The sequence below is a fragment of the Mya arenaria genome, chromosome 1, assembly GCF_026914265.1.
Source record: "Mya arenaria isolate MELC-2E11 chromosome 1, ASM2691426v1".
Classification (NCBI taxonomy): domain Eukaryota; kingdom Metazoa; phylum Mollusca; class Bivalvia; order Myida; family Myidae; genus Mya; species Mya arenaria.
The window spans coordinates 18,445,220-18,470,219 of record NC_069122.1 but is presented as its reverse complement, the minus strand read 5'-3'; the positions used below and the strand labels follow the sequence as shown (position 1 = coordinate 18,470,219).

Below are 25,000 nucleotides of genomic sequence, written 5' to 3'. Positions count from 1 at the left end.
AACATAATTATTGCACGTTCATGACTACATTTATATCAATTTTGAATATTTAGAAAAAAAAATCAAAAGAAGACAAGTTTTTAATGACAAAAAGCCTTTGAGGACATTTTTTGGGGAAAAAAATCAATCTACAACACAAATAAATATGAATATAATTCAAAACCAAGACCATACTAGGTTATTTTACATCACATAGAAGCTTTGAATACAATTTAACACAAATAATTAAACAATCTACAACACAAGTGAAAAGAAACACAATTATTCAAAATTAAGACAATAAAAAACTAGACAAAGTCACACATGAACATCAATAAGAAAGAGAAAGTTAAAAGCAAAATCATACAACATGCATATATATATGCAGTGCTCCAGCTAGCCCGTTTTTCAATGGCGCAGCGCCCGTGCCCCTTTTCTTACCGCCCTGCCCCTTTTTGAGTAGTGCCCTTTTCACAAATGCTCTATTAGCGCTAATTATCCCGTTAGTGCCCTTTTTACTATTGAAATCATTATTAAAGATCGGCAGCCGCTGTCATAATTGAGACAAATTACGTAATATTTATGATAATAGTGTTCCCGCTAGGTGTCACCATGCTGCCCCATTGCCGACTGCTTAAAATATGCCGTACTGCCCTTTCATCTTCCCATGTGCCTTGTCCAAGTCATATGACAGCTAATTGTGTATTTGTGTAGTGAGCAGACGACATGTGTTTTCATAACCGGTCATCTTTTAATCCGATAATTAGGAAAAGCCAAATAGGGAACATCGGCAGGAGGCGGAGCTATTGAATACCAGCCAATCAGAATATACATTGAGAACTCATTTATTCAATGATGAAAGTTCGTAAAATGCGATAGAAAATGTGAGGGGATGGTGAGAAATGTTGTCAAGCACAATTAAATATTTTTAAATAATTGTTTATTGTATTGTACAGACGAGACTCGCCATTTTAAACAGTGTTGATTTGAAGCAGACGGTCACTGCCGATTTATGAACACAGGAAAAGTGGCGCTAACACAATCAAATACATCACTTATTCAGTAAATGTTTTGAAAGTTTATTTGTAAAATATTGATGATAAAAATTTCTTTGTAACCCACAAAATATTTTGATGCTTTATCTGGTGTTTACCTATCATGTCCACGATCTTGTCAAAATTCGCCGAAACCGCCATTTTGTCAGACCGAATTTAGGAGTTATTTTATCAGTGTTTTATGTTTTATTAGTGACTTTTTAAGAAAGGGCAGTGATTTTTATTGTCATTTTATTCTAAAACATGAGCATATTAAACATTATTTTACCAAAGACAATTAAATAACAGCCAGGCTGAATGTAACATTCGTACCCAATCCTGAACGTACCAAATTAAGATTCGTCCCTTACATATTTGTTTTTTGTGTATTTATTTATTTGATTGCTTCAAATATTTAACTGTCTTTGTTTTTTTCTTCATTTTACATGATTTTTAGGAGAAATATGTGACACTGCACTAAAGAAGACTCCAGTCAAGTACAATCACACTATACCACAGACAATAAGACAAATTTTTATTTTGATATTAAAACACACCCTTCTAAATTTTGAGAAAAAGACCCATTTTGTTCAAGTCTGAAAATCATGGAAAATGATTTAAAATGAGTATGAAAACAAAACATTCTAGGGTGAGACCTCCCCGCCCCCCCCCCCCCCCCCCCCCCCGAAAAAAACCCTTGTGACAGGGGTGGACCCCTCCCACAACCACCCCCAATCGCCCCTACACGACTCATGTAGCTTGCCCTTTTCAAAACTCCACCCTGCCCTTTTCAAATCCTGGCTGGAGCACTGTTATATGTATGTCAACCCTGGTCTGTTTTTCTCAAACCATCAACTTGCATAACTCCACAATATTAAAGTAGATTATAACCTACATTTTCAGCCAATGAAATCGCATATCGCTCTTCTATAAGAACATATAGCTTCACTGTTAAAAGATTCAGTTTATCAAATTAAAAGAGTCGATTATCTTTATTTGGTTCCCAAGCCTGGTGAAAATAAGTTATTATATAAGTCAGTAAGAAGATATTGTATAAAATAAGGATGTAACATTATTTTCAAACTACTACTTAAAGACTGAGCTATGGGTTTTCTTACTCATATGGGTATTTTCTAGCACACCGGATAGGCATTTCCGGTGAATTCAGCCGTGCTGGAAAACTCCATCTGGCACACCCCCATGCCAGATGAGTCAAGCGCTGTGACGTAATAATTTCAATTTCTTTTATTATACACTCTATGTAATCATAATTATGAATTTTAAATAGATGAGTTCCATTAACATAAACATCAAAAATATACTTTTAAAAACAAAACAAAATAAACCTTAAAAGACGTGAAAGCGAAGGAACTTATTGACGTATGCAGTGAATACAAATTACTACGCGTCATGACGTCAGTAAACATCACGCATGAGCGTTTTGGTGATATGTACAAAATTCCGCTTTTTTATGTATAGTTCTATAAAAAAAATGTAATTTAATGTATGCTAGAAAAAATATCTATCATGTGTGTCTGTTCCGGATAGAAAAATCCGACCTTCGGGCACGCTACATAGCCGAAAACTCGGCAAGCCTCGTTACCTAGCAATGCAGGTGCCCTCGGGTCGGATTTTTCTATCCAGAACAGGAACACATGACAGATATTATTAGTCACTGGCAACATGTGGTCCAAGTTTGGTTTGAGTAACTTAAGATTTGTTTAAAAGTTATGGCCAACTTTTTTTACATATTTAATGAAGACGTACAGCACCAGTGACAACAAAAAACACTATTGCAAAACAAGAGCAAACATTATATCTTTGGGTTATTATAAATGCTTAAATGTTAGTAGCTTTTAAAAAGCATGTCTAATTATTTATAATTTCATCATGTTGCTTTATATTTATTATTATTACTGACAAAAGAAAACAGTATATTTCTGCGAGGCAAGTTAATTAAACATATCACAAGCCAAAATGTGTCTGCCATACTTTTCCAATCAAAATGTGTCTACATGAGGCAAAAAAATTAATTGTGTGGTTAGGTTACATCTTGTAAACACGTACAGTAAGTAGGCTTTTATTTATTTTTATTATTGTTATCATTTGGGAATGGCGTTAAAGTAATTTTCAGGTTTTAAACTGCACATAATATAAACACACAAAACCATTAATTATTGGGGGTTTTTTTTAAAAAAGGCTAAAAAACGAAAGGGTTGGTGCCTATTTCTTAGTAGGGTCCGTTAACCTTAAGTGTTTTTTTAGGCTTGATAATAAAAAATGTAAGTCAAGTATTTTTTTAAGGATGGCCGGCACAAGGCTGCATAATTTTTATGTCACAATAACTTTAAGTAATGAATTGAATTGGCAATAGGACAGCAAGTCTTCAACGAATCCTAAAAGATGTCTATTAAAGCATGACATTGTCGAATATTGAAGCATATTTTTTTTGTACAGAAAATCATCATCCGTGAATGTTAAATAATATTATTAATTGATTAAATAAACTCTGGATACAGTCATGTAATTAAGAAATATTGCTTATTTTTAGTGCATTACAAAGGGAGCAAAAGTGACAATTGGAAAAAGTTTAAATGAAAAAATAAATAACCAATCTGCCAAGTGACCATACTCCCTTGTCTGTTATTTTTTCATTCGAGCAAGGGGCATTATTACGGTAACCTCAATACTTATTAAAGCTAAAATCATGGGCCTAGTTAAACATGAATGTGATGTCTCTGGCAAACAAGTATACCAAGTTTTTATCATATCTTGAAATAGTTTTGAGTTGACGCAAAGGTTTAAGTTTTTGCACAGTAACACCAGCGTCAACACCAAGGATATCACAATACCGTGACTATTTCTACGAAAAAAACAAAAGAGCTATTATATATCTATGATGAATACAAGCAGTAAGTTTAGGTATATATCTAAATACACAAGATATCATATTGAAAAAATGAAGCTCTGCTGACAAAAATGCTAAGGAAATAGAATAATCAAAGAGGAGACTTTATTTGAGAAAAAGACATGTTACGACGTATATTTTGGATTTTACAATATGATTCATCTGAGGAAATAAGTGCAAAAATTATTTGTACCTGCAGCATCTAAAAGCTGCTCTCTCACAGAATTGACCCTTTTTTTATTTTTTGTTTTGGAAAGAATCAATTATCGCATTTAAATGTCTGCAAACCAGAGACATAAGACAACTGACAAAAGATCAGATCGCAGTTTTTCATATTTACGTTCAAAAATTGATGTTTAATATTGGCTAAAAGCGTTTCAAATGCTTTCATAAAAAAATTTTTTGGCAGTTTTCCAAACAACTGAGTTTCTTTCTTTAGTGAGTTGTCTAATATAACTGATCTGTAAAAAATGATGCCAAAATCAGCTGATTCTGAGACAAAACAAAAATATCAATCCTGTCAGTCTGCGAGAGTGCAGCTTTAAATCCTTCTTATTTTATCATGTTCTTGATAAATATTTTTTCTGACTATGATTAACTTTGAAATCCTGAAACCAGGACTGATAATGGTAAATGATGAAATATATCGTGATTAAATTTGGTTTACACAAACAAAACCCACCAGAGGTCGCGGCATCTTGAACCGTTCGTCTTGTTCCTCTTCCTGTTCCTCATCGTCCTCGTCCTCCTGACGTGAAACAACGATCTCTACCGTACTGCCAAGCAAGGTGTTACGTAATAATGACACTGCTTCACCTTGGTTCTTGCCTGTCATTTCAACATGGTTAACCTGAAAGTGAATTTAAATGGATTAGAGGTAATGGTCTACACAGTACTGCTGAGCGTCGCATTGGGTAACAGCGACACAGCCTGGCTTGGGGGTTTTCTCTTTAACTTGACATGGCAAACCTGAAAATTAATCTGAATAGTTTAGCAACAACAATCTCAACAGAACTACTGAGAGTCGCATTGCTGACAGCGACACAGCCTTGCTTTGGGTTTTCACATTGTCACAACTAAAGAGCCAAAAATGACACAACCTTGTCGATTGATTTGGGTGTTGCCTGTTGTTAAAATGCTGAAATGGTCTGAAATCGAGTAGCAGAGATTAAGCAATACATTTTAAAACAAGCATTTGGACAGTACTTCAAAGTGCCATGTGTAACAACACCACCTGCCTTGTGTTTTGCATGTCATCTGAAACGTGTTGCTTGACACTGAAAATGACACCAAAGTTTGATAACTGAGATAAAAAAGAGTGCTGCAGAGCGAACACTAACCAAGGCAACTGTCCTCTGTTCTCACTTTCAGTCAAACAAGGGAGATAATTCCATAATAATTAAAGCCATAGTTATACACCTTGTTATACATGTGCAAATGGTTTCTGGCAATATTTGTATCAAGTTTCATTTGAATAACATTTTTTAGCTATGGCTTAAAGGTTAAATGTTTCCACAACGCTGCTGCCCTTAACACGACAGCATACAATACCATGCAAGGCTATCACAATAGCTTGAGTTTTTTTCTTCTTCAAAACAGAGCTTAAATTAAGAAATAAAAACATATTCTAACCTCAAGTAGTCTGTCTCCTGCTTTGAGCCTCCCGTCCGAAACAGCTGCACCCTTGGGTAAAATATTCTTAATATAGATTGGCGATGGCCCCCCTGTCGGATTGTCTCGTGTGGTTACACTAAATCCTAACCCTTCTTTTGCTTTCACTAACTCTATGAGAATCTTTTTACCAATTTTCTTTGTATTCGTTGGAGCAATGATTTTTTCACGATTTTTAGTCAAAGTTCCTGTTGGAGTTACTGTAGGAGTCACACTTTTCACTTTATTTTCTGAACTTGGTTCACCGTTTGATTTTAATCCACCATTTTTTAATCCATCAGAATTTGATTGGTTTGGACCTGAGCCATCAACACCATTTTCACTAAAACTTTCCCCATTATCTCCACCCGAGGTCAAGGTTGTTGAGGGGTGCCTCATGGGTGGAGCAGGGGGCGGGGGCCTCTTACCCCCATTACCCACTGGGGAGAGGGCTTTCAAAGGAAAACTTGTTTTCATTGGTTCACTATTTTTAGCACTGGAAGACACCAATGATTTTGATTGGCTGTGAGAAGTCTGCTCCCAATTTTTGTCCAATGGGGTGCTAGTATCTGCAGGACTGGCATCAGGTGATGACAAGTCATAAGATGGAGGGGCGAGAGTTAGGGGGCTGGGTTTTGTGGGGGAATGACCCCGAGGCTTGGGTAAGACTGCAGGGGGAAGCTTTTTAGGCATTGGTGGAACGGCATGTTTGACCACTTTTAATTTCACTTCCTCTGTCTTCATTGCATTGCGAAATATCTCTTGAGCTCTGAAATAAAGGAAATTGCTTTATACAATTTTAACTATTAATGGGGCCATCTTAAAATCAACACACAGATTGTACGATCGCTTTATGGAATCAATATTTCTGAGTTGTTATAATAATGTTTTCAAAACTACGTATTTAAAAAGAGGAAACAACTTATATTTGCATTATTTGGAACTCATCGGCCATTTTCTATCGAAAACAACCTCTGATTTATATGGATGGTTTACAATGTCAGATAACTTAACACTTTAACTTTAACTACCCTGCAAGCTTTAACTACCCTGCAAGTAGATCACGTAATAATTTAATTTAGCAGTTAAACTTAATGGCTGAATTCTTGGAAATCTTAATCATGTTTGCAAGAATACATTGCACTGGGAATCAATCTAAACTTAGGTACACAAATACACGTTAAAACACTCCATTTAATTAATAATATTATTTAAAATTTTCCAAACTACTTCTACTGATGTACCGGCATACATCCGAGGTTGTTTTAGATAGGAAATGGCAGAGGAGTTCTGAATGACACAAACATGAGTTGTTTCCACCTTTGTTAATATGCGACTATAATACAAAAATTTAAGGGACACAATATAGGTCATTCGGAACTTCTTGGACATTTTCCATCGAAAACAACCTTGGATGTTCGCACTAGTTTTTATATAAAGAAATATATAATGCATCATTTTATCATGGCAACATCATTCATGATATATATTTATATATTCATGCATCATTATTTATTTTATATTTCTTCTTAGGCCAGAGTTTTTTTATCTCTAGATTTACGGGAGATTTTTCAAAAAGTTGGGTAAGGAGGAGGAAATAAAAATAAAAATAAAATGCATAAAATGTCCCAAAGGAGAAATAAATAAAAATAAAACGGATTTTTCTCCGATTTTTTTTTATTTTTTAAATCTTCTTATATCATGACGACAAAACACACCTTACTTGTGTCAGCTATTTCATAGGCTGAAAAAAGGGTGATAGATCACCACAAAGTTTCAAAAGCATACTTAAAAGATCCTTTTAATGACTGAAAATATTGACCTCAACACTGTGAGTTCAAGCGCTCATTGAAATTAATTGTATATATTTGTTCGAATGCATCTATGCATATGAGGTGCATATATTATCAACCCATGGATTTTATGAAACATGTCAGTGTAATAAAGAAGTTTAAATGGCCAATTCTAACCTTTTGCCCACAATATAAGCATATCCTTTCCATTGTGATGTAATCAAACATTGAACACAGTTTCAGACACGGTATAATAAGGAGGTCAAATGTGTTTTTCTGTCTTTAACGAAATAGCACCGTGACAATTTACCGTGATGTGGTTTTTATATAGAAAATATAACCAAAAAAAGTAGAATCCCTGATGGAAATTCCTCTTCACTTCAAAGTTTGACAGGGCTTACGGATACACAGACAGTCAAAAAATACATTTATGTACTTCACCAAAGAAAATTCAGGAGTATTAAGATAAATTTTACAAGTGTTATATATTTCAAAAAACCAGGTTTAAGAACTGATTTTAGAATCAGTCCTGAAAAATATCCTTCTAATTCCAGCTATGCCCATTGGCAATAAGCAACGGATAAGTTTGACTTCTTGCATTGACTGCCAGATATCTTATGTTCAGATTTTTTCTGTTTTATCGGAAACACACACTATGTTATTATTACATCATTTTCAGTATTCTATAACGATTGAAATTCTAAATCATTATTAAACTAATTAACAACTACGAATATCACGATACTTTGTGTTTTTCTCTTCAGACTTCAAATATGTGATCGTGAAGCAGTGTGTTCAATGCTCCCCAGAGTCAAATTCAGACAAAAATATCCATTTTGACTATGATGAACACGATATCATTTTGCAGTTTGTGTTTGTCAGAAGCTATACATTTTTGCGCTGTAATCCAATTCATCCTTGTTAATATACGACGTGCGCCAACGACTTTTAATAGACAATACAACCCACGAATTTCTGTCTTCTTATTTTGACCGGAAGTTTCGCAATCATTCTACGAAACGCGAGCAACATACTGAATCTACAAAAAAATCACAATAAACACGCTCTAAGTTCACCACGGTTTGATTTAAATAATGAAACATAAACATCAGAACGTTTTTGTAGTAAAACATTTCTATATCGCTGCAGAAATTGTGAGAAATAAGGGGTATGACAAAAAGTACTTTCACTTTTGACAGGACGTTGTTATGGTAACGGGTACCTGTTCTGTTTCCCCTAGTATTTCCGACTGGTTTACGTGGTTTGTGCAGTAACAAGACCGATAATGAATGACAATTGGTACACCAGTTGGTTCTGAGATATGGGTTATAGAACACTAATTTTATTTTTTTCTTAACCTTGGAGCAACGTCCGTCGGAAAAAATAAAAATAAAACTACGAAAATGAATTTTATTTTTATTTGGGTTTTGCAATATTTAGGTACGGCGCTCCCGTAAATCTAAAGATATAAAAACTCTGGCCTTACAAATGAAATCGCTTTTGTCATGACAAAAAAAGGATGCAAAAAAGGGGACTTTACTCAAAAAATGCCCTCAGCTCTATCAAGAATTTCAAACTTTAAGTTCTGACATCATACTTAGAGAAGGTGACATCATGTAGATCATGTCCGTTAATTTCAATAATTCGATCGTGAACTTTGAGGCGGCCATCTTGTTCAATTCTTCCGCCTGTTTCGATACCCTGGACCATTAAACCACTCTCTCTGTAAAGAGAACATATAAGCCATCAGGGGGTTTTTAACAAAAAATTATTGATAATAAATATCTGCATATTGATCCATTTTTCTTTCATTACATAAATACTTACTGTGTGAAAAAATATATAAGTAACACAAAGATTCCAATAATCAACAGAGCCACTTTTTCATAACTTTTCTAGGACTTAAATCAAGTCATAGTTTTTTTCTCAGCTATTTTGAGAAGACGATATGGAAAAAAGTATGGTATGTTAAATTTATAATTTCCAAGCCGAATTATGTTTATATTAAAACCCTATAATTTGGTAAAATTTGGAAAAACTATAATTAAGTTTGTATTAAAACAGTTAATTATAACAATCAATCTTTTCAAGATGGTAAGAAAAATAAATTGCTATGGGAAAGGGTTCATTATTTAAGCCCTATAAAAGTGCTGCATATGAGTTTGGTTCATATGCACCCAGCTGGACAAGTGGGTTTCCTAAGCATAGTTATGTTGCCACCCACCCTCTCAGAATAAGATCAAACTCGCTATATACTATATATATCATACCAAACAATGAGTTATTGTGTCATTTTATAAATATGATATAAAAAATTATGCAACATCACATGATTCTAATTTATCTCCCTTATGTGTCTAATTTATCTCCCTTATGTGTCTAATTTATCTCCCTTATGTGTCTAATTTATCTCCCTTATGTGTCTAATTTATCTCCCTTATGTGTCTAATTTATCTCCCTTATGTGTCTAATTTATCTCCCTTATGTGTCTATGTGTCTAATTTATCTTCCCTTATGTGTCTAATTTGTCTCCCTTATGTGTCTAATTTATCTCCCTTATGTGTCTAATTTGTCTCCCTTATGTGTCTAATTTATCTTCCCTTATGTGTCTAATTTATCTCCCTTATGTGTCTAATTTATCTCCATTATGTGTCTAATTTATCTCCCTTATGTGTCTGATTTATCTCCCTTATGTGTCTGATTTATCTCCCTTATGTGTCTAATTTATCTCCATTATGTGTCTAATTTATCTCCCTTATGTGACGTGACCTATCTTTTTATTTACATAAATATACGTAAAGCAATGCCAAAGCTTATAAATCTGTTGCCATTTGGCATAACTAAGCAACTATAAAAGCCAGAGTTATGGGCCTTGCTTAGCTTGTGAGTTTTGTTTCTAGCAACATGTGTACCAAGTTTCATTTGAATGTTTTTAACATTTTTCGAGGTATGACCAGGGTTAAAGTTTTAGCACATAGCAGATGCTACAACAACACATAGGCTATGACAATACCTCAATTTTCATTCAAATAAGACACGCTAATAATGTTGTAAAATAACTTATTTTCAAAATTGCAAGTTAAATCTAACTGAAATACTGACCTGCCTGCCTCGTTGAAATCCGGCACCACATGTATTCCGAGAGGCGTTCCATTATTGTCCAGACATATCAGTATACCAACCTCCCTATTGGAAATAAAGATCATGACATAAAGATTCATAAATTAAATCTAAAAATTTGACAGCTTAGCCCAAAAACAAACATGTTCATCGCTTAATAACATACTGTTTGTTGCTAATAAACATACTGTTCATGGCTAAATATCATACATTATCATTGCTATTATACATACTGTTCATGGCTAAATAACATGCTGTTCATGGCTAAATAACATACTGATCATTGCTAACAAACATACTGTTCATTGCTAAATAACATACTGTTCATAGCTCATTTAAATTTGTATGGCCCCTCCATATTGCACTAGATTAAATTTGCTCACTGTGAGGAAATGAATGGCTTTGTATAAGTATCAAATATTCATATTTTAATTGTAAAAAAAACAAACTATTCTTGCTTTATTAAATTGACAAAGTTGTTTATAAAAGATAATTTGGAATATGCTGTCAGGAAAATGTGTGAAATTATGACCTCGAGGTTATCATAAGGTTTTGAGTATGATTTGTGTATTTGAAAGGGCAATGGTGCTCGACTCCTCGACCTTTATTGGCTTTGATCCATCGTATATTTTATATGAAAATAGAAGGAATAATGGTACGGACCAAGTTTCGACGTTGACTGTTGCTGATTCTTGAACAACCCCCTGTTCGATCGACAGCAGTTTTACTGTAGTTATGTAACATCAAAATAATATAAATCTGTGAAAAAAACTTTACTTTTTCACCGGACCAGCCGGAGTTGAGAGTTTAGCGCTGTCATGTTCTGGACTGGTGGCACTGCCAATAGGACCTTGACGCTCAGTCTGTAATACGTAAAAAAGATCACATGTATTTTTACCAAGACAAGAGTCAAAGAGTTCAGCACAGTCATGTTCAAGACTGTTGGCACTGGCGATAGAAGAACCTTGACACTTAACCTGAAATTGTGTAAAATATATATAGCACGTATGAATAATATATGGCATACTTTTACACAGATGTGTTTTTGGCTGGTTTCATTTGAAAATTGTCTAGTTGTTTGGGTTAAAATTATACTATTTGAGAAGGTAGAGTGGGGCTGAAATTTTGCCTTAAAGCTACACTCTCACAGATTGACAGTTAAAACATGGTTTTAGCTTTTATCTCAGAATAATCAGCGGATTTTGGCACCAATGCCTTTAATTTAGTCATATAAGATAACTCGCAATAAAACAGATCTCAATTGTTCGAAAAAAAAAACAGCTGAAAACTTCAATTTCCTTAAAGCTTAATAGTAACACATTAAGCCACAAAACATCAGTTTTTGACGTTAAATATGATGAACCGCAATCTAATCTTCAGACAGCCTTCTTACAGCACTGTTTTACAAAACTGGCTCATTCCAAGACAAAAAAAAATAAAGTTGTCAAAATGGGCAATCTGTGAGAGTGCAGCTTCAAAACCACCCTTTCAATGCCAAGGCCTAAAAAAATAAATTGTTTGGTTAGGGTTACATCCTTTTCAAAAATAGGTAGGGTAGGTAGGCTTTTTATTTTTTTTTATTTTTTTTTTTTATTAGGCTTTATATAAGAATGTCATTTTCATCATTGGAGAATGGTGTTAAAGTTATCTTCTGTATAAGCATTTAAGGTTTCTACATATTGAAAAGCAAAAAAAAAAAAGAATTTTTATTTTTTTTTATTTTTTTTAGGTTTTCATTTTTTTTTTTCAAACTGACTATAAAAACGTTAGGGTCGGCGCCTATTCCGTAGGTAGGGTCGGGTAACCCGAACCAAATGTATTTTTTTTTTAGGCCCAATCAAACCAACCTGTTTTATTCTGTCTTCCTGTCTTTCCTGGGCCTCCAACCATCGGAACATATTCGGTTGGTTGCCTAGGGACTGACGCCATGAGTCACGAGCAAATCTTGTAAAAGGCGGTGTTTTCTCTCTTTCTCTCTGACCTTGACCTTTGATAACAGGACGGTGTCCTTCGTCCTTTCCAGATATACCCTCATCCTGAAAGAAACAAAATTATTAACATTTTCCCATATATATATAGTAACCCTGCAAAATGATATTCTTGAAGTCCTTTACTTTTCTAGCCACAGATGAGCAGTTTGTGAACAGACATAAAACAATTCTTAATCACAGTTTAAGGAATTTAGTTCATGAACAGTACTTTAAACTTGTTCATGAACATGGCAAAATCTTAGTAAGATCATGAACTTCGGTGAAGACTTGTTCAAGAAGGTTTAATGAACTGTCAATTTAAATTCTAAGATACAGGGGAGGGGCGTTTCATCAGACATCTTAGGAATGATGTCTACCAGGGAGAGTCTTTCAACAGTGCAGTATTCTACCAGTAAAAACTTGCTCCTAGGTACAATTTTAGGGGTCTCCATGACATGGCCAACTTAATGTCCCAAGCATAAACATTTTTTTTACAATATTGGTTGTCTGTAACCTACAGTAGTAAACTAGGGCAGGTGGTTTTATAAATATGTCAGTAGGGTCACTGAAAACAAAATGGCAGCCGATATGATGTTTTTCCTTAGAAGTTTTAAATCCTGTGATTTTTTTAATCCTGTGATTTTTTTTGGTGCAATTTACTGCCTTCTAAAGTAAAAAGCATAAAGTTTGCATAAAAAGGTGAAAGCAATTGTATCTTTGCCATTATATTTGCTATTTTGATCTGATTTTTCCCAATCTGGACTTTTTTCCCAATTTGCAAAGCACAGGCGGTAAAAATATTTCCAAAAAAATCACTGGGCCTAACCACATTTTCAGCCGTGGGTGGGTTGGTAGGTTTTTGTGCATGGTTTTAACTTCCGTACCTATCGTAATGAAAAAAATAAATTAAAAAAAATTAAGAGACACTAAAAATACTTATCGATCGTAGGCATTTTTGTGAGTTGAGTCGGGGAAGGCCCAAAAAAACTATTCAATGAATAATTTATATTAATTGTTGCCCAATGATATTAATATTAAGTAAACAAGAAAGGGTCAGACATGCCCAATCATGCTTTATCTCGACTCATTTTCTGGATTCAATGGACTCCGACAACTTTCAACAGATCTTGTCACTTGGATTTGGCATACCGAAAGGTAGATATATCCTTCAATGATGCCAATAACTGCTAAAGAACTTGTTTGTTTGATAAATTAATCTAATTGGTGTCTAGACGTTCCTATCAAAGGGCTGATTAGCTTTATAAATGGGAAGTTAAATCAAGAAATTAAGCATAAAACAGCAGCTTTTTTATCATACAGGCAAGTTGAAGGGTCCAACACCTCACATTATCACTGTCAATTAGCAACTAAAAGAAGTCATATTCTGCCAGGAAAGCGAGTACATTGCAAATTGTAAGTATATAAAAACTATTATTTACTTAAAGCTTGCACTTGATGCAGGAGATCATTTAATCTAAATTAAAGATCTCTTTGAAGTGGTCAAGTTTGACGTAAAGGCCAAAAAAATGGTTTGGTTAAGGTTACATCCTTTTCAGAAACTGGTAGGGAAGGTAGGCTTTTTTTTTTGTCTTTATGTAAGAACTTTATTGTCATCATTGGAGAATGGTGTTTCAGTAATCCTGTACAGTATAAAGCTTTCAAGATTTTAAACTAAAGCAGTCATCGAAATCAGACCTTTGAATGAACAAGCCCGAATCTTACCGTACACTATATTGCTTGGCATCAAATTTGTGAACAAGCCCTGCTATATAAAATTCAGTATTTGAGCAAGCCCGGAAGACATTTAACCAGCGCAGGGCTTGCAGGCTTGTGTTAATTTCAACCACTGACTACTTATTATACACACATACTTATATAACATTTTTTAAATTTTTTATCAACTGACTTTAAAAAAGGTATGGTCAGCATCCATTTCGTAACTAGGGACTGCACCAGATGTATTTTTTTAGGTCTTAGATGTGATTGGGATAACAAGGGTGCAACGGAGAGTCAGTGCCAACACCAATGTGTTCTGTTTTCATCAAAAAAAGGGGCATATAATATACAACTAAATGATTATCAAAGCCAATGTTATGAACCTTGCTCTACATTAATATATAATGTGCATTTTATCTCTGGCATGTACGCTGAATTCATTTGATTATCTTGAATGGTTTTGAGTCATGGCAAATGTTTAAGTTTTTGCAGACTGCGAGGATGATGTCAATGAAAACAAGGCTATGACTATAATTTGATTTTTTTTTTCTTCAAAAATAAAACATGTAGAAGAGCTAAAAAATGGTTCATGCATGACTTGTGACACTGACAATACTTCTATAATACTCAATATAAATTCAAAAACTACACAATATTTTCCTATGAGGGAGTCCTTTAAATTCAAAGTATACATCATTTTCCTATGATGAAGTCCATTAAATTCAAGGTATGCACCATTTTCCTATGAGGGAGTCCTTTAAATTCAAGGTATGTACCATTTTCCTATGAGGGAGTCCTTTACATTTGAAGTATGTACCATTTTCCTATGAGGGAGTCCTTTAAATTCACAGTATACATCATTTCCTATGATGAAGTCCATAAAATTCAAGGTATGTACCATTTTCCTATGAGGGAGTCCTTTAAATTCACAGTATACATCATTTCCTATGATGAAGTCCATTAAATTCAAGGTATGCACCATTTTCCTATGAGGGAGTCCTTTAAATTCAAGGTATACATCATTTTCCTATGAGGAAGTCCTTTAAATTCAAAGTATACATCATGTTCCTATGAGGGAGTCCTTTAAATTCGAAGTATACATCATTTTCCTATGAGAAAGTCCTTTAAATTCAAAGTATACATCATGTTCCTATGAGGGAGTCCCTTATAAACTCAAGGTTTACATCATTTTCTAGTTCCTGAACTGTCATTTCATGTACATGTACAATTTCTATGTTCAGTAATGTAATATTGAATTCTAGTAAAATTTAACCCAAAGTTAATGATATCAATTGATAATCACTTGAACATTATGGCAAAGGAATTAACCCTAGGCCAAATATCAGATGTCAAATATATTCTATTGACATTCGCCAAAAGTCAATACAAATTATTACTGAACACTGAAACAGTCTAAAATTGAAAACAACTTCAGACAGTAATTGAATGGCCATTAAATGGTATAGAATAATAATAGAGAAGCAATTCATTAATAATGAAATGTGCTGGGTTTTAATGTTTGTCTGCATTACTATTTGTGCAGGATTTTACATTTGATGTAATTTATAAATGTTAAGCAAAGTTCTTTGAGTTTGTATTGCTCCAATTACTGCAAATTAACAAATTAATTGAAATCTAATAATGTCAACCGAATAAAATTTTGTACATATATATATATGTATTTATATGACCATGTTTTGTTTTTTCTTTTTATTATCAATTCAGGGCCCAATTGCAGCCTAATTTTTCAATGCTAAAACATATTCTTTTATACCACAAGTAAAATCCAAACTTGTCTTTTAAAGAAAAAAAACATGGGTAGAAAGAACGGATTTCATTAACAAAATCAGCCCCAAACCCCTCCACCCCAAAAGAGGTTTGTTTGGAAGAATTGATGTTCTATCAGTCTTACATTCCCTGTCTTTTATTAAAGGGACTAGACACCAGATGGTCCCAAAATTGGCATATACATTTTATCCACTAAACAAGCCAAGAATTGTCAATACATGCTAGTATAAGGCCGATAATACATCATTTTACATGATTAAAGTAATATTTTGTTGCTGTCTAAGCTGTGAGCTAAAAAGTACCCGTTTATAAATAGCGCATAATGGTTTTCCAGTTGATAGTCGGTGTAGATTTAGTATTCTTAAATTAACTGGATTTTATGTGGTTTTGATAATTTTCACTTTTTTCTTGCGTTGGTATCATTATTCTGGTGTCTTAGTCTCTTTAAAGTTTATTCTTCAGAACTTCTACTTACTAAAAAAAAAAGGTAAATATAAACAACATAATTTTTGCCATCAGAACATCAGAAGGCAGCGCCTTCAAAAAATTGTTGCATTAAACACATCATTATATAAACTTGAAATCACCTCCAAAATGGCATCCATGATCCATCAATCGGCAAGATATCTCTTCATTGTATATATTACAATCTCTGTTCCATTCATCTTACTTCAACACACATAAACAATAAAAACATTTTCGAGATCCGTAAACATCCAGAATTTCCTCTTTCCAGGAATTTTTCAGCTATAAATTTTATCCCTAATTAAAGAACTATGAGCTGAGCAAATCAATCCCGAATTTTCTCATTCTGGATTTCAAAATATATGATAATTAAAATTAGTGGTCAACACTTTTTTTTGTCAAATAAGAAGGCAGTATTTCTCAAATATTCGGATATTTTTATTTCAGTAAATCAGCCGATATTGATTGAAATCAGGTAAAGCGATAGATTTAAATAATAGCTGGCTCATTTAGTAGTTAGTTTACACAATAAATTGTAGACCACTAAAAAAAGTTAAAGGTTGATTTATTTTTGTAAAGTAAATACTTTAACCTTGACCCACTACTAAATTCTTGTTACACATGCAAATATCATTTCATTCAGAACTTCATATGTTCTTGAATTTTTGAAAACATTTTTTTTTGTAAAATTGGCAAAATTATCCTGAATTACCAGTACTATTTTTCAAGCTCATAGAAGATAAGCAAATCCTGAATAAATATTTTGAACTTAGTATGATAAAATAAATCAGAGTTAGAAATCAGTCAGTAAAAATCCTAACAAAATTCTTTTTCTGTTTCATGAGAATAAAGCTCTATATAAACATGAAGTACCAATATTACAATACTAATAAAACACACATTTTATACAAATTGTAATGATCATGTCACTTCTTCATAGTTAGCTTAACTAATCACAGCACTTATATCCAATTTTGTTTCATAATCAATAATGAAAACCGTTCAGTAAACATACAACTTCCTTATAAAAAACACAAACAAGCTTAAATCTAGCAATGTATACATTTGGTACAGATCCAAGTTTTATAATAAAAAGTTGTCACCATTTATATGATGTTTTTGGCAGGTTTTGCGTTTAGTTAACCCAGCTTCACCCATATAGAAAACATGATATTTGTCCTTATAATAATTTTATGTAACATTCCCAAATGTTTCATAGGTTATCGGCGCAATTTTCATGTCCCATAACAGGTAAGATTTCTACACACACATTTTCCCAAAAATTATAAGCGTCAAATGTAAGAGCTTTTAATTACCCCCTTTAAATTAACACAAGAAAAAACAAAAACAATTTATAGTCGCATAATTATATTGCATAAATATCCAACTGTACCATATATATCTCAGTTACTCCAGAGACCAGAGAAAAAACACTACTACATATATCCACACCAGATTCCAGATCTACGCAGTATTTTTTTCCAAGAAAAACCACTTCTTGATCGGAGCCAAAATCAGCATTCCGTACTGATTAAAAGCCACTAAATACATCCATTACCATGTCTTATAATCCTCAATTACCGATAATAACTTAGGTGAGCACGATGATCTATTCTCTTAATCAACTGTTTATAAATACCCTGCTAATAACTCAAACATTAATCTTTGCCCTCCTATGAAAAAATACCAAATATATCAGGCATCACAATCTACATGAATTAGGAACTGTATTCAGCTGTACTCATGTTTAATATAAACTCCCAATATATATATATACATATATAAATGAAACACTATAAACACTTCATTTTTTCTAGTCTATTTAATGACCATATCAGATATTGTACTCTATTGTACTCCGTATACTATCAATGTGTACAGTTGAGTATGTCGGTAATTAATATCGTTACCTATCTTTGTAACGCAGTGTTACACCTTTAAGCGACTTACTAACAAAACTATTAGGGTCATCTTAACCAAACACTGATATAAATTCACTCAAGATTATAAAGAAATTTATTATGCTTGTTTGTTTACTAACACAAAAGACAAAATAGGAATCATTTCAGTATATGTTCTTTTCGGTGTCTAATAATAAGTTTACAATAAACAATTTTATGGTGACCTAAGCAATTTTCAATGAGCAATTTAAAAGGTATCTTGTAAGCTATTTTTTTTAAGGTGTTAAATAATGTAAGCTTTTTTCAATGAGCAATTTTAAGGCCTCTTGCAAGCTATTTTCCATAAGCAAACTTAAAGGTGTCCTAAGCCAGCTATTTTCCATAAGCAATTTTAAGGCTGTCTTGCAAGCTATTTTCCATATTTAAGCAATTTTAAGGGTGTGTCTTGCAGGCTATTTTTCATAAGCAATTTTAAGGGTATCTTGCAGGCTATTTTCCATAAGCAATTTTAAGGGTGTCTTGCAGGCTATTTTCCATAAGTAATTTGACAGGTGTCTGGCAGGCTATTTTCCATAAGCAATTTTAAGGGCGTCTTGCAAGCTTTTTTCAATAAGCAATTTTAAAGGTGTCTTGCAAGCTTTTTTCAATAAGCAATTTTAAAGGTGTCTTGCAAGCTTTTTTCAATAAGCAATTTTAACGGTGTCTTGCAAGCTTTTTTCAATAAGCAATTTTAAAGGTGTCTTGCAAGCTTTTTTCAATAAGCAATTTTAAAGGTGTCTTGCAAGCTTTTTCCAATAAGCAATTTTAAAGGTGTCTTGCAAGCTTTTTTCAATAAGCAATTTTAAAGGTCTTTATAGCTTGTAAGTGATTTTAAATAAGCATCTTTAAGGATTCTTGTAAGCTTTAGTAAAGTGTTGATATGACTTAATTAAAATGATTTTTTCAGTAGTTTTTGTATAAAATAATTCTTTAATGGGTTTTTTTTCGGCACAATTGTTTGCCTTACCATCTTGTACAATCATAGGCATGACTCTTTCTGACGTTGCTATCAATTCTCTTTCAACAACCTTTGACATACAACCTTGGAAAAATGATCTTGGACAAACAAACTTGGACAAAGAACCTTGGACAAATGACCTTAGACAAATAACCTTGGACAGACAACCTTGGACAAACAACCTTGGACAACACTTGGACAAACAACCTTATAATAGACACACATCCTTGAACAAACAAGTTTGCATTAACATCCTTATACTTACAAATGTGAAAAACAACCATGGACAAACAACCTTGGACAAACAACCTTGGACAAACAACCATGGACAAACAACCTTAAACAACCTTAGAAAAGTGACCATGGATAAACAACCTAGAAGACAAGCACAAATGACCTTGGACAAACAACCTTAGACAAACAAGCTTGGACAAAGAACCTTTGACAATAAACTGGGACACACAACTTTTGACAAACAAACATGGCCAAACGACCTTGGACCAAATATGTTTAAATAAGACAGATAACCTAGCTTGTTCAAATGACCAATGCAGGCTAAACACTGCTAATATGGTATGATTTTAAGCATAATATATATAGTACTAACTTGAAAGCTATCATTTCATGCATGTGGTTTATTTTCATTACTTTATCTGTCAAGGCTGTGAAATATTTTAAACATCAGGTGTTTTTTCATTCTATTTACATACCTATCCATGTTTATTAACATATAAGATAGCATTTTTGACAAGCATATCGTATTACAAGGTGTATTAAGTGTGCTTCTGGAAATCTCACAGTGTGAATAATATACTGCAAAAAAAACTTGCAATATGACGTTAACAATTCATAAAAAAGACCAAAGATAATGAAATGGACATCAAAAACAAGTGTATTATAAGCTACAAAACTTGTACTTGTTGGTGCCCTGTAGAAAACAAATAAAGGCAAAAATATCTAAGTGAAAGAATATTCTAAAACCAAGATGGCCTGCGTGCACCAAATGCCACTGTGAATAATGAATTAATATAAGATAACAAACTCATCTTGAATGTTCATAGGACCATTTATGATAAGAACATCTCTGTAACTGGTCAACCAGCTATGTCGGACATCACAGAACCAAAGTGACCACTGGCTAACTCACGCCAAGTTAATTAATGCACATTTTTCTGACATGGCTAATATTACTTGATTATATGCTTGCTTCTGTAACTGGTCAACCAGCCATGTTGTACATCACAGATCAAAAGTGACCACGGGCTAACTCACGCCAAGTGTGGCACATTTTTCTGGCACAGCCAATAACTATATGCTTGCCTATGTAACTGATCAACCAGCTATTTTGAATATCACAGAACCAAAGATGACCATTACCTAACTCACTTTAGTATAGCGCTTTTTTCTCATATGGCACATATATGCTAGCCTCTGTAACTCAGGTTAACATGAGCTATGTTATACATCACAGAGTCAAAGATGACCACTGGCTTACTCACGCCAAGTATGACAGTTTTTTTTCTGGCGCGGCCCATTATATGCTAGCCTTTGTAACTGGTCAACCAGCTATGTTGTACATCAAAGAAACCAAAGATGACCACTGGCTAAACTCATGCCAAGTATAATGGCACATATTTCTGGGGCGGCTCATTATAAGTTGGACTATGTAACTGGTCAACCAGCTATATTGTACATCGCAGAACCAAAGATGGCCATTGGCTAACTCACTTTAAGTAAGCGGGTTTTTTTTGTCATCGATGGCCAATATTGCTTGCTATTGTAACTGGTCAACCAGCTATGTTATACATCACAGAACCAAAAGTGACCACTGGCTAACTCACTCCAAGTATTGCACAATATTCTGGCTTTGCAAATAATTATATGCTTACCTCTGTAGCTGGTCAGGCAGCTTATAATGCCAATTATTACTAGAAGTCAAAATTTACACAAATGAGTGTTAAACATTTTCCGGGCTTGCTCAATTTCTGCATTTTATAAAGCAGGGCTTGTTAAAAAAACTAAATGCCAAGCACTGCTAAGTGTAAGTATTTACTGGCTTAGTAACCTTTACGACTAATTTGAATGACTGCACGACAAAGCACAGAAAAATGAAGTAACCTTTCATGACCACACGGCCATTCCAGATCTCAAAATATTCAACCAGGACTGATAATCAATATTGTTCTGAAGAAAGACATAGGCAATCAGATTATGTGTTATTAATAACGGACCAATGGTGAAATTATGAAGTCCATTTAGGAATGAATTGCAAGATTGATGTCATTATCCAGGTATGAACGCAGTTGGGCTGGAGGACTCCACGCATACTTTAACCAGCCCAACTGCATTCATATCCCTGATGATGACATCAACCACGCAATTCATCACTTATATTTACATCAGCACACTTCATTATTTCATTCAAGAATTGTTAAAAAAATACATCATTTCATTTAAGAAAACTTTCAGTAATTCTTTATCACCCATTCTGTATATTTAAGAACGACCTGACTGCATGTAACCAGAACAGTTTATTGAAAGAAGTCACACTAACATGGGAAAAAACAATCATTTCAAATCCCTTTAAAACGTAAAATTGAAACACTAATGACAATAATACATTTAAAATATCATAAATTACACTCAGATGATATCTACCATTGCCAATTAAGGCCATTGCAAAGGAAGTTGAGGTGCAAATATTGATGCATGACCATATGATAAACAGTTGTATATTGAACACCACCCTGGGATTCCAAACTCCAAATAAAAGGTCAGCTTTACATTAATCCAATTACAGAGAGGACCATTACCTGTCTGACCTTGTCCTTTAATAACCTACCAAATGTTTCACAGACTGATAAACCCAAGGGGTCAAGTGCGGTCAAAGGCAATAAAGTTTGACCAGGGGACCTGATTTATGTTCCATTGTTATCAGGGCTCTGGTGAGCTTCTCAAGACCTGGACAGTTTTAGATGCTTCAACTACTAATTCTTAGGGAAATAAATGATGTTGAATTCTTTTGGAATATTAAGAAACAAATTATCTCTACAGTCTGTGAAACATATGGTGTCATCCTGGTGGTTGAAAAAATATACCCTGGACCTAAAAAAAACTTTATTTGGTTCAGGTTATCCGACCCTACCATTTAATGATAGTTCACTTTTATGGACACAACTTATGATACCAAACTCATCAGAGAAAACATTTTTTCCGAAAACTTCCACACAAAAAATCAGTCATATTTTGATCAGGTGAGCTAAAAAAGTGGTATGTTGTAACTTGTACTATAAAGTAATAAAGAACGATCTTGTTTTCAATGGAAAAGTGACATTGACACCAGTTTTTTACCTGGGTAGGGTTTCATATATACTTTTTTCAAGAGGGAAATACAACCTACAACACACTGGATTATACTATGCGTATGCAGACCACAAAACATAATATCACTTGTCTTCAGCATCTTGAACTGAATTCTGTCAAACTATAGGCAGTATGAGTTTAGGTCATATTCTGGTAGTCCCTCACTCTCTAACTTACAGTCTCTATATTATCTATAATGGTGTCTCCCACAAGTTAATTCTATCTGCTTTTTTTAATGTCATTTAAATCCTTTTCACATATAGACCCATTAAAGCTGCACTCTCACAGTCTTTTCATGGTGTTTGCCTCAGAATGAGCCAATTTTTGCGTATTAAAATGTCATGAAACCAATTATACAAGACTGCTGACAACAGATCAGATCACAGGTTTTCATATTTATGTTCAAAAATTTATGTTTTATGCATTTTTCTTAAAGCATTAGTAACGCTTTTATCCATAAAACATAAGAGTTTGAACAGAAATATGAAAAACTGCGATCTGTCATCTTCTTCAGCAGTCTTATAGCAATTGCTTTCAGATATTAACGCAACATCAATTGGCTCATTCCAAGACAAATTTTTTTCAAAAGTAGTCAGAACGGTAAATCTGTGAGAGGTAACAGCTTTAACAATTGCTAGTAAACTCATGTAAAACAGAACAATGAAAAAAATCAATTATAAATCAGACAAAGTCTAAGCTTCCAAAGGGCCTATAAAAAATCTTAAATAACTACACTGGTTGTCTGTTTTAGCAAGCAGAAAGAGTCTTGACAGCCAACTGACATGCCTGGGGTGATGATGGCATTATTTTTTTGGCCAAATGAGCCATGATATTGCAGCTCTAGAGTAAATTAGTGAATATCTGGGTTTACAATCATTTTACAGGTACAAAATATACATGTACAGGTATATTGTATGAATGTGCATGTCTGGGTCCCTTCCAGGTTTTTACTCCCTCTGGAATGAAAACATGAATCATGCAGTCTGTTTCCAGGATAGAAACCCGGCAGTCTGGGGGGCTGTTTCAATAAAATATCCAAGTTGTAAACCCCATGCAGGTACACCCGTAAATTTCTGGGCAGAATCTATGTGATAAATGTCCTTCCTATATTTTAATTGAAACGTAGATAAGTTTATGGTAAGTTCCAAGCAAAACTTATGTGATACATGTCTTCATGATATTTATATTGAAACACAGCTAGTTTTCCCAAAAAAACTAGGATACCCCTGGAAATGTATGATCTTTAAACCCTCAGTTTAAACAATATTTATTGAAACACTGGTCCCTCAGGGACCTTAAGCCTCTTAGTTGGTGAAAGGCAGAAAATTTGACTACAGTCCTCCCCAAATTTCTCAAAAAAATTTTTTTAAGTTATTCTTATTTCATTTACCAAATTTACTTACTTAAATATGATTTTACATAATTATTTAAATTCACAAAAAAGGAGTTTTTCATATTTATCTCGAATACTTTTAATTTCCTATAAAAGCCTCCAAACACTGTTACAAGAACAGAATTACAATTTATACCAAATCATAAATAGTGTGCTTTAACTTAAAGTGACACTCTTATTCAAAATAAATACATACATATGTATAATAAACATCACTTTTGACTAATAAACCTTGAACAACTTAACTAATTTATGCATTTATGGAAAATATTAATTACTGATAACAAGATTGTAACCGGTTATTTAATAGCAGAAAGCGCAATAATATTAAATGATTGGTGAATGCTAAAAGATTCACTGTGGTCTACTATAGTCTCATAAGGTAGAAATACTGTGTTTTATGCTCATTTCTTTCAAATTAAACCCGGTATTCTTAATTCATAAGAACCATTGTTTACAACATTTATTCATCCTTTTTGGAATATTAAAACAATATTATTAATTGTGGTAAATCTTATTTGGGAGTAAGAGTGCATCTTTAAGCTTGATTGAGAAATGGGGCCTTAATTTAATTATTTGGAAGTACATAATATCATATGTGTTAATAATATTCACCCTAATGGATCTCACCAATGATAAAAAAAATTGTTATATAAAAAATCAAATATTATTTTTGGTATAAAGGCAATTTGATTATAATGCTTTCCATACGAATTGGAAAATTTGATGCAAACTTATAATACCCTTCTATGCGAATGAATGTATGCAAAACGCTATTAACTCTTGCTTGGCTGTGATTTTCAAAAGATTTTGTGAACAGCACAATTAAATTCAGTTGCTAATGATATCATGAAATACAAAGTTTAAGCAGTTAATGCAATCGTATCAGGCTATCAAACTACGTAAATACAGCGAATATAAAG

General features: G+C 33.5%; 1 protein-coding gene across 12 annotated transcripts in view; it reads right to left on the bottom strand.

The window, feature by feature from the left end:
- LOC128230257 (partitioning defective 3 homolog) overlaps positions 1-25,000 on the bottom strand; it is a 73,607-nt gene that overhangs the window by 31,902 nt on the left and 16,705 nt on the right. For 11 of the 12 annotated variants that reach the window (XM_052942371.1, XM_052942397.1, XM_052942381.1 and 8 more), the window contains exons 5-10: positions 12,332-12,520; positions 11,262-11,347; positions 10,467-10,550; positions 8,962-9,087; positions 5,554-6,340; positions 4,604-4,771 (exon numbers count right to left, since the gene is read on the bottom strand). In XM_052942371.1, coding sequence (XP_052798331.1) covers positions 4,604-4,771; positions 5,554-6,340; positions 8,962-9,087; positions 10,467-10,550; positions 11,262-11,347; positions 12,332-12,520 — 1,440 coding nt within the window. Of the gene's footprint in view, positions 1-4,603; positions 4,772-5,553; positions 6,341-8,961; positions 9,088-10,466; positions 10,551-11,261; positions 11,348-12,331; positions 12,521-16,545; positions 16,628-17,323; positions 17,369-25,000 lie in introns of those variants that run through there. The other variant, XM_052942460.1, reaches the window with a different exon arrangement.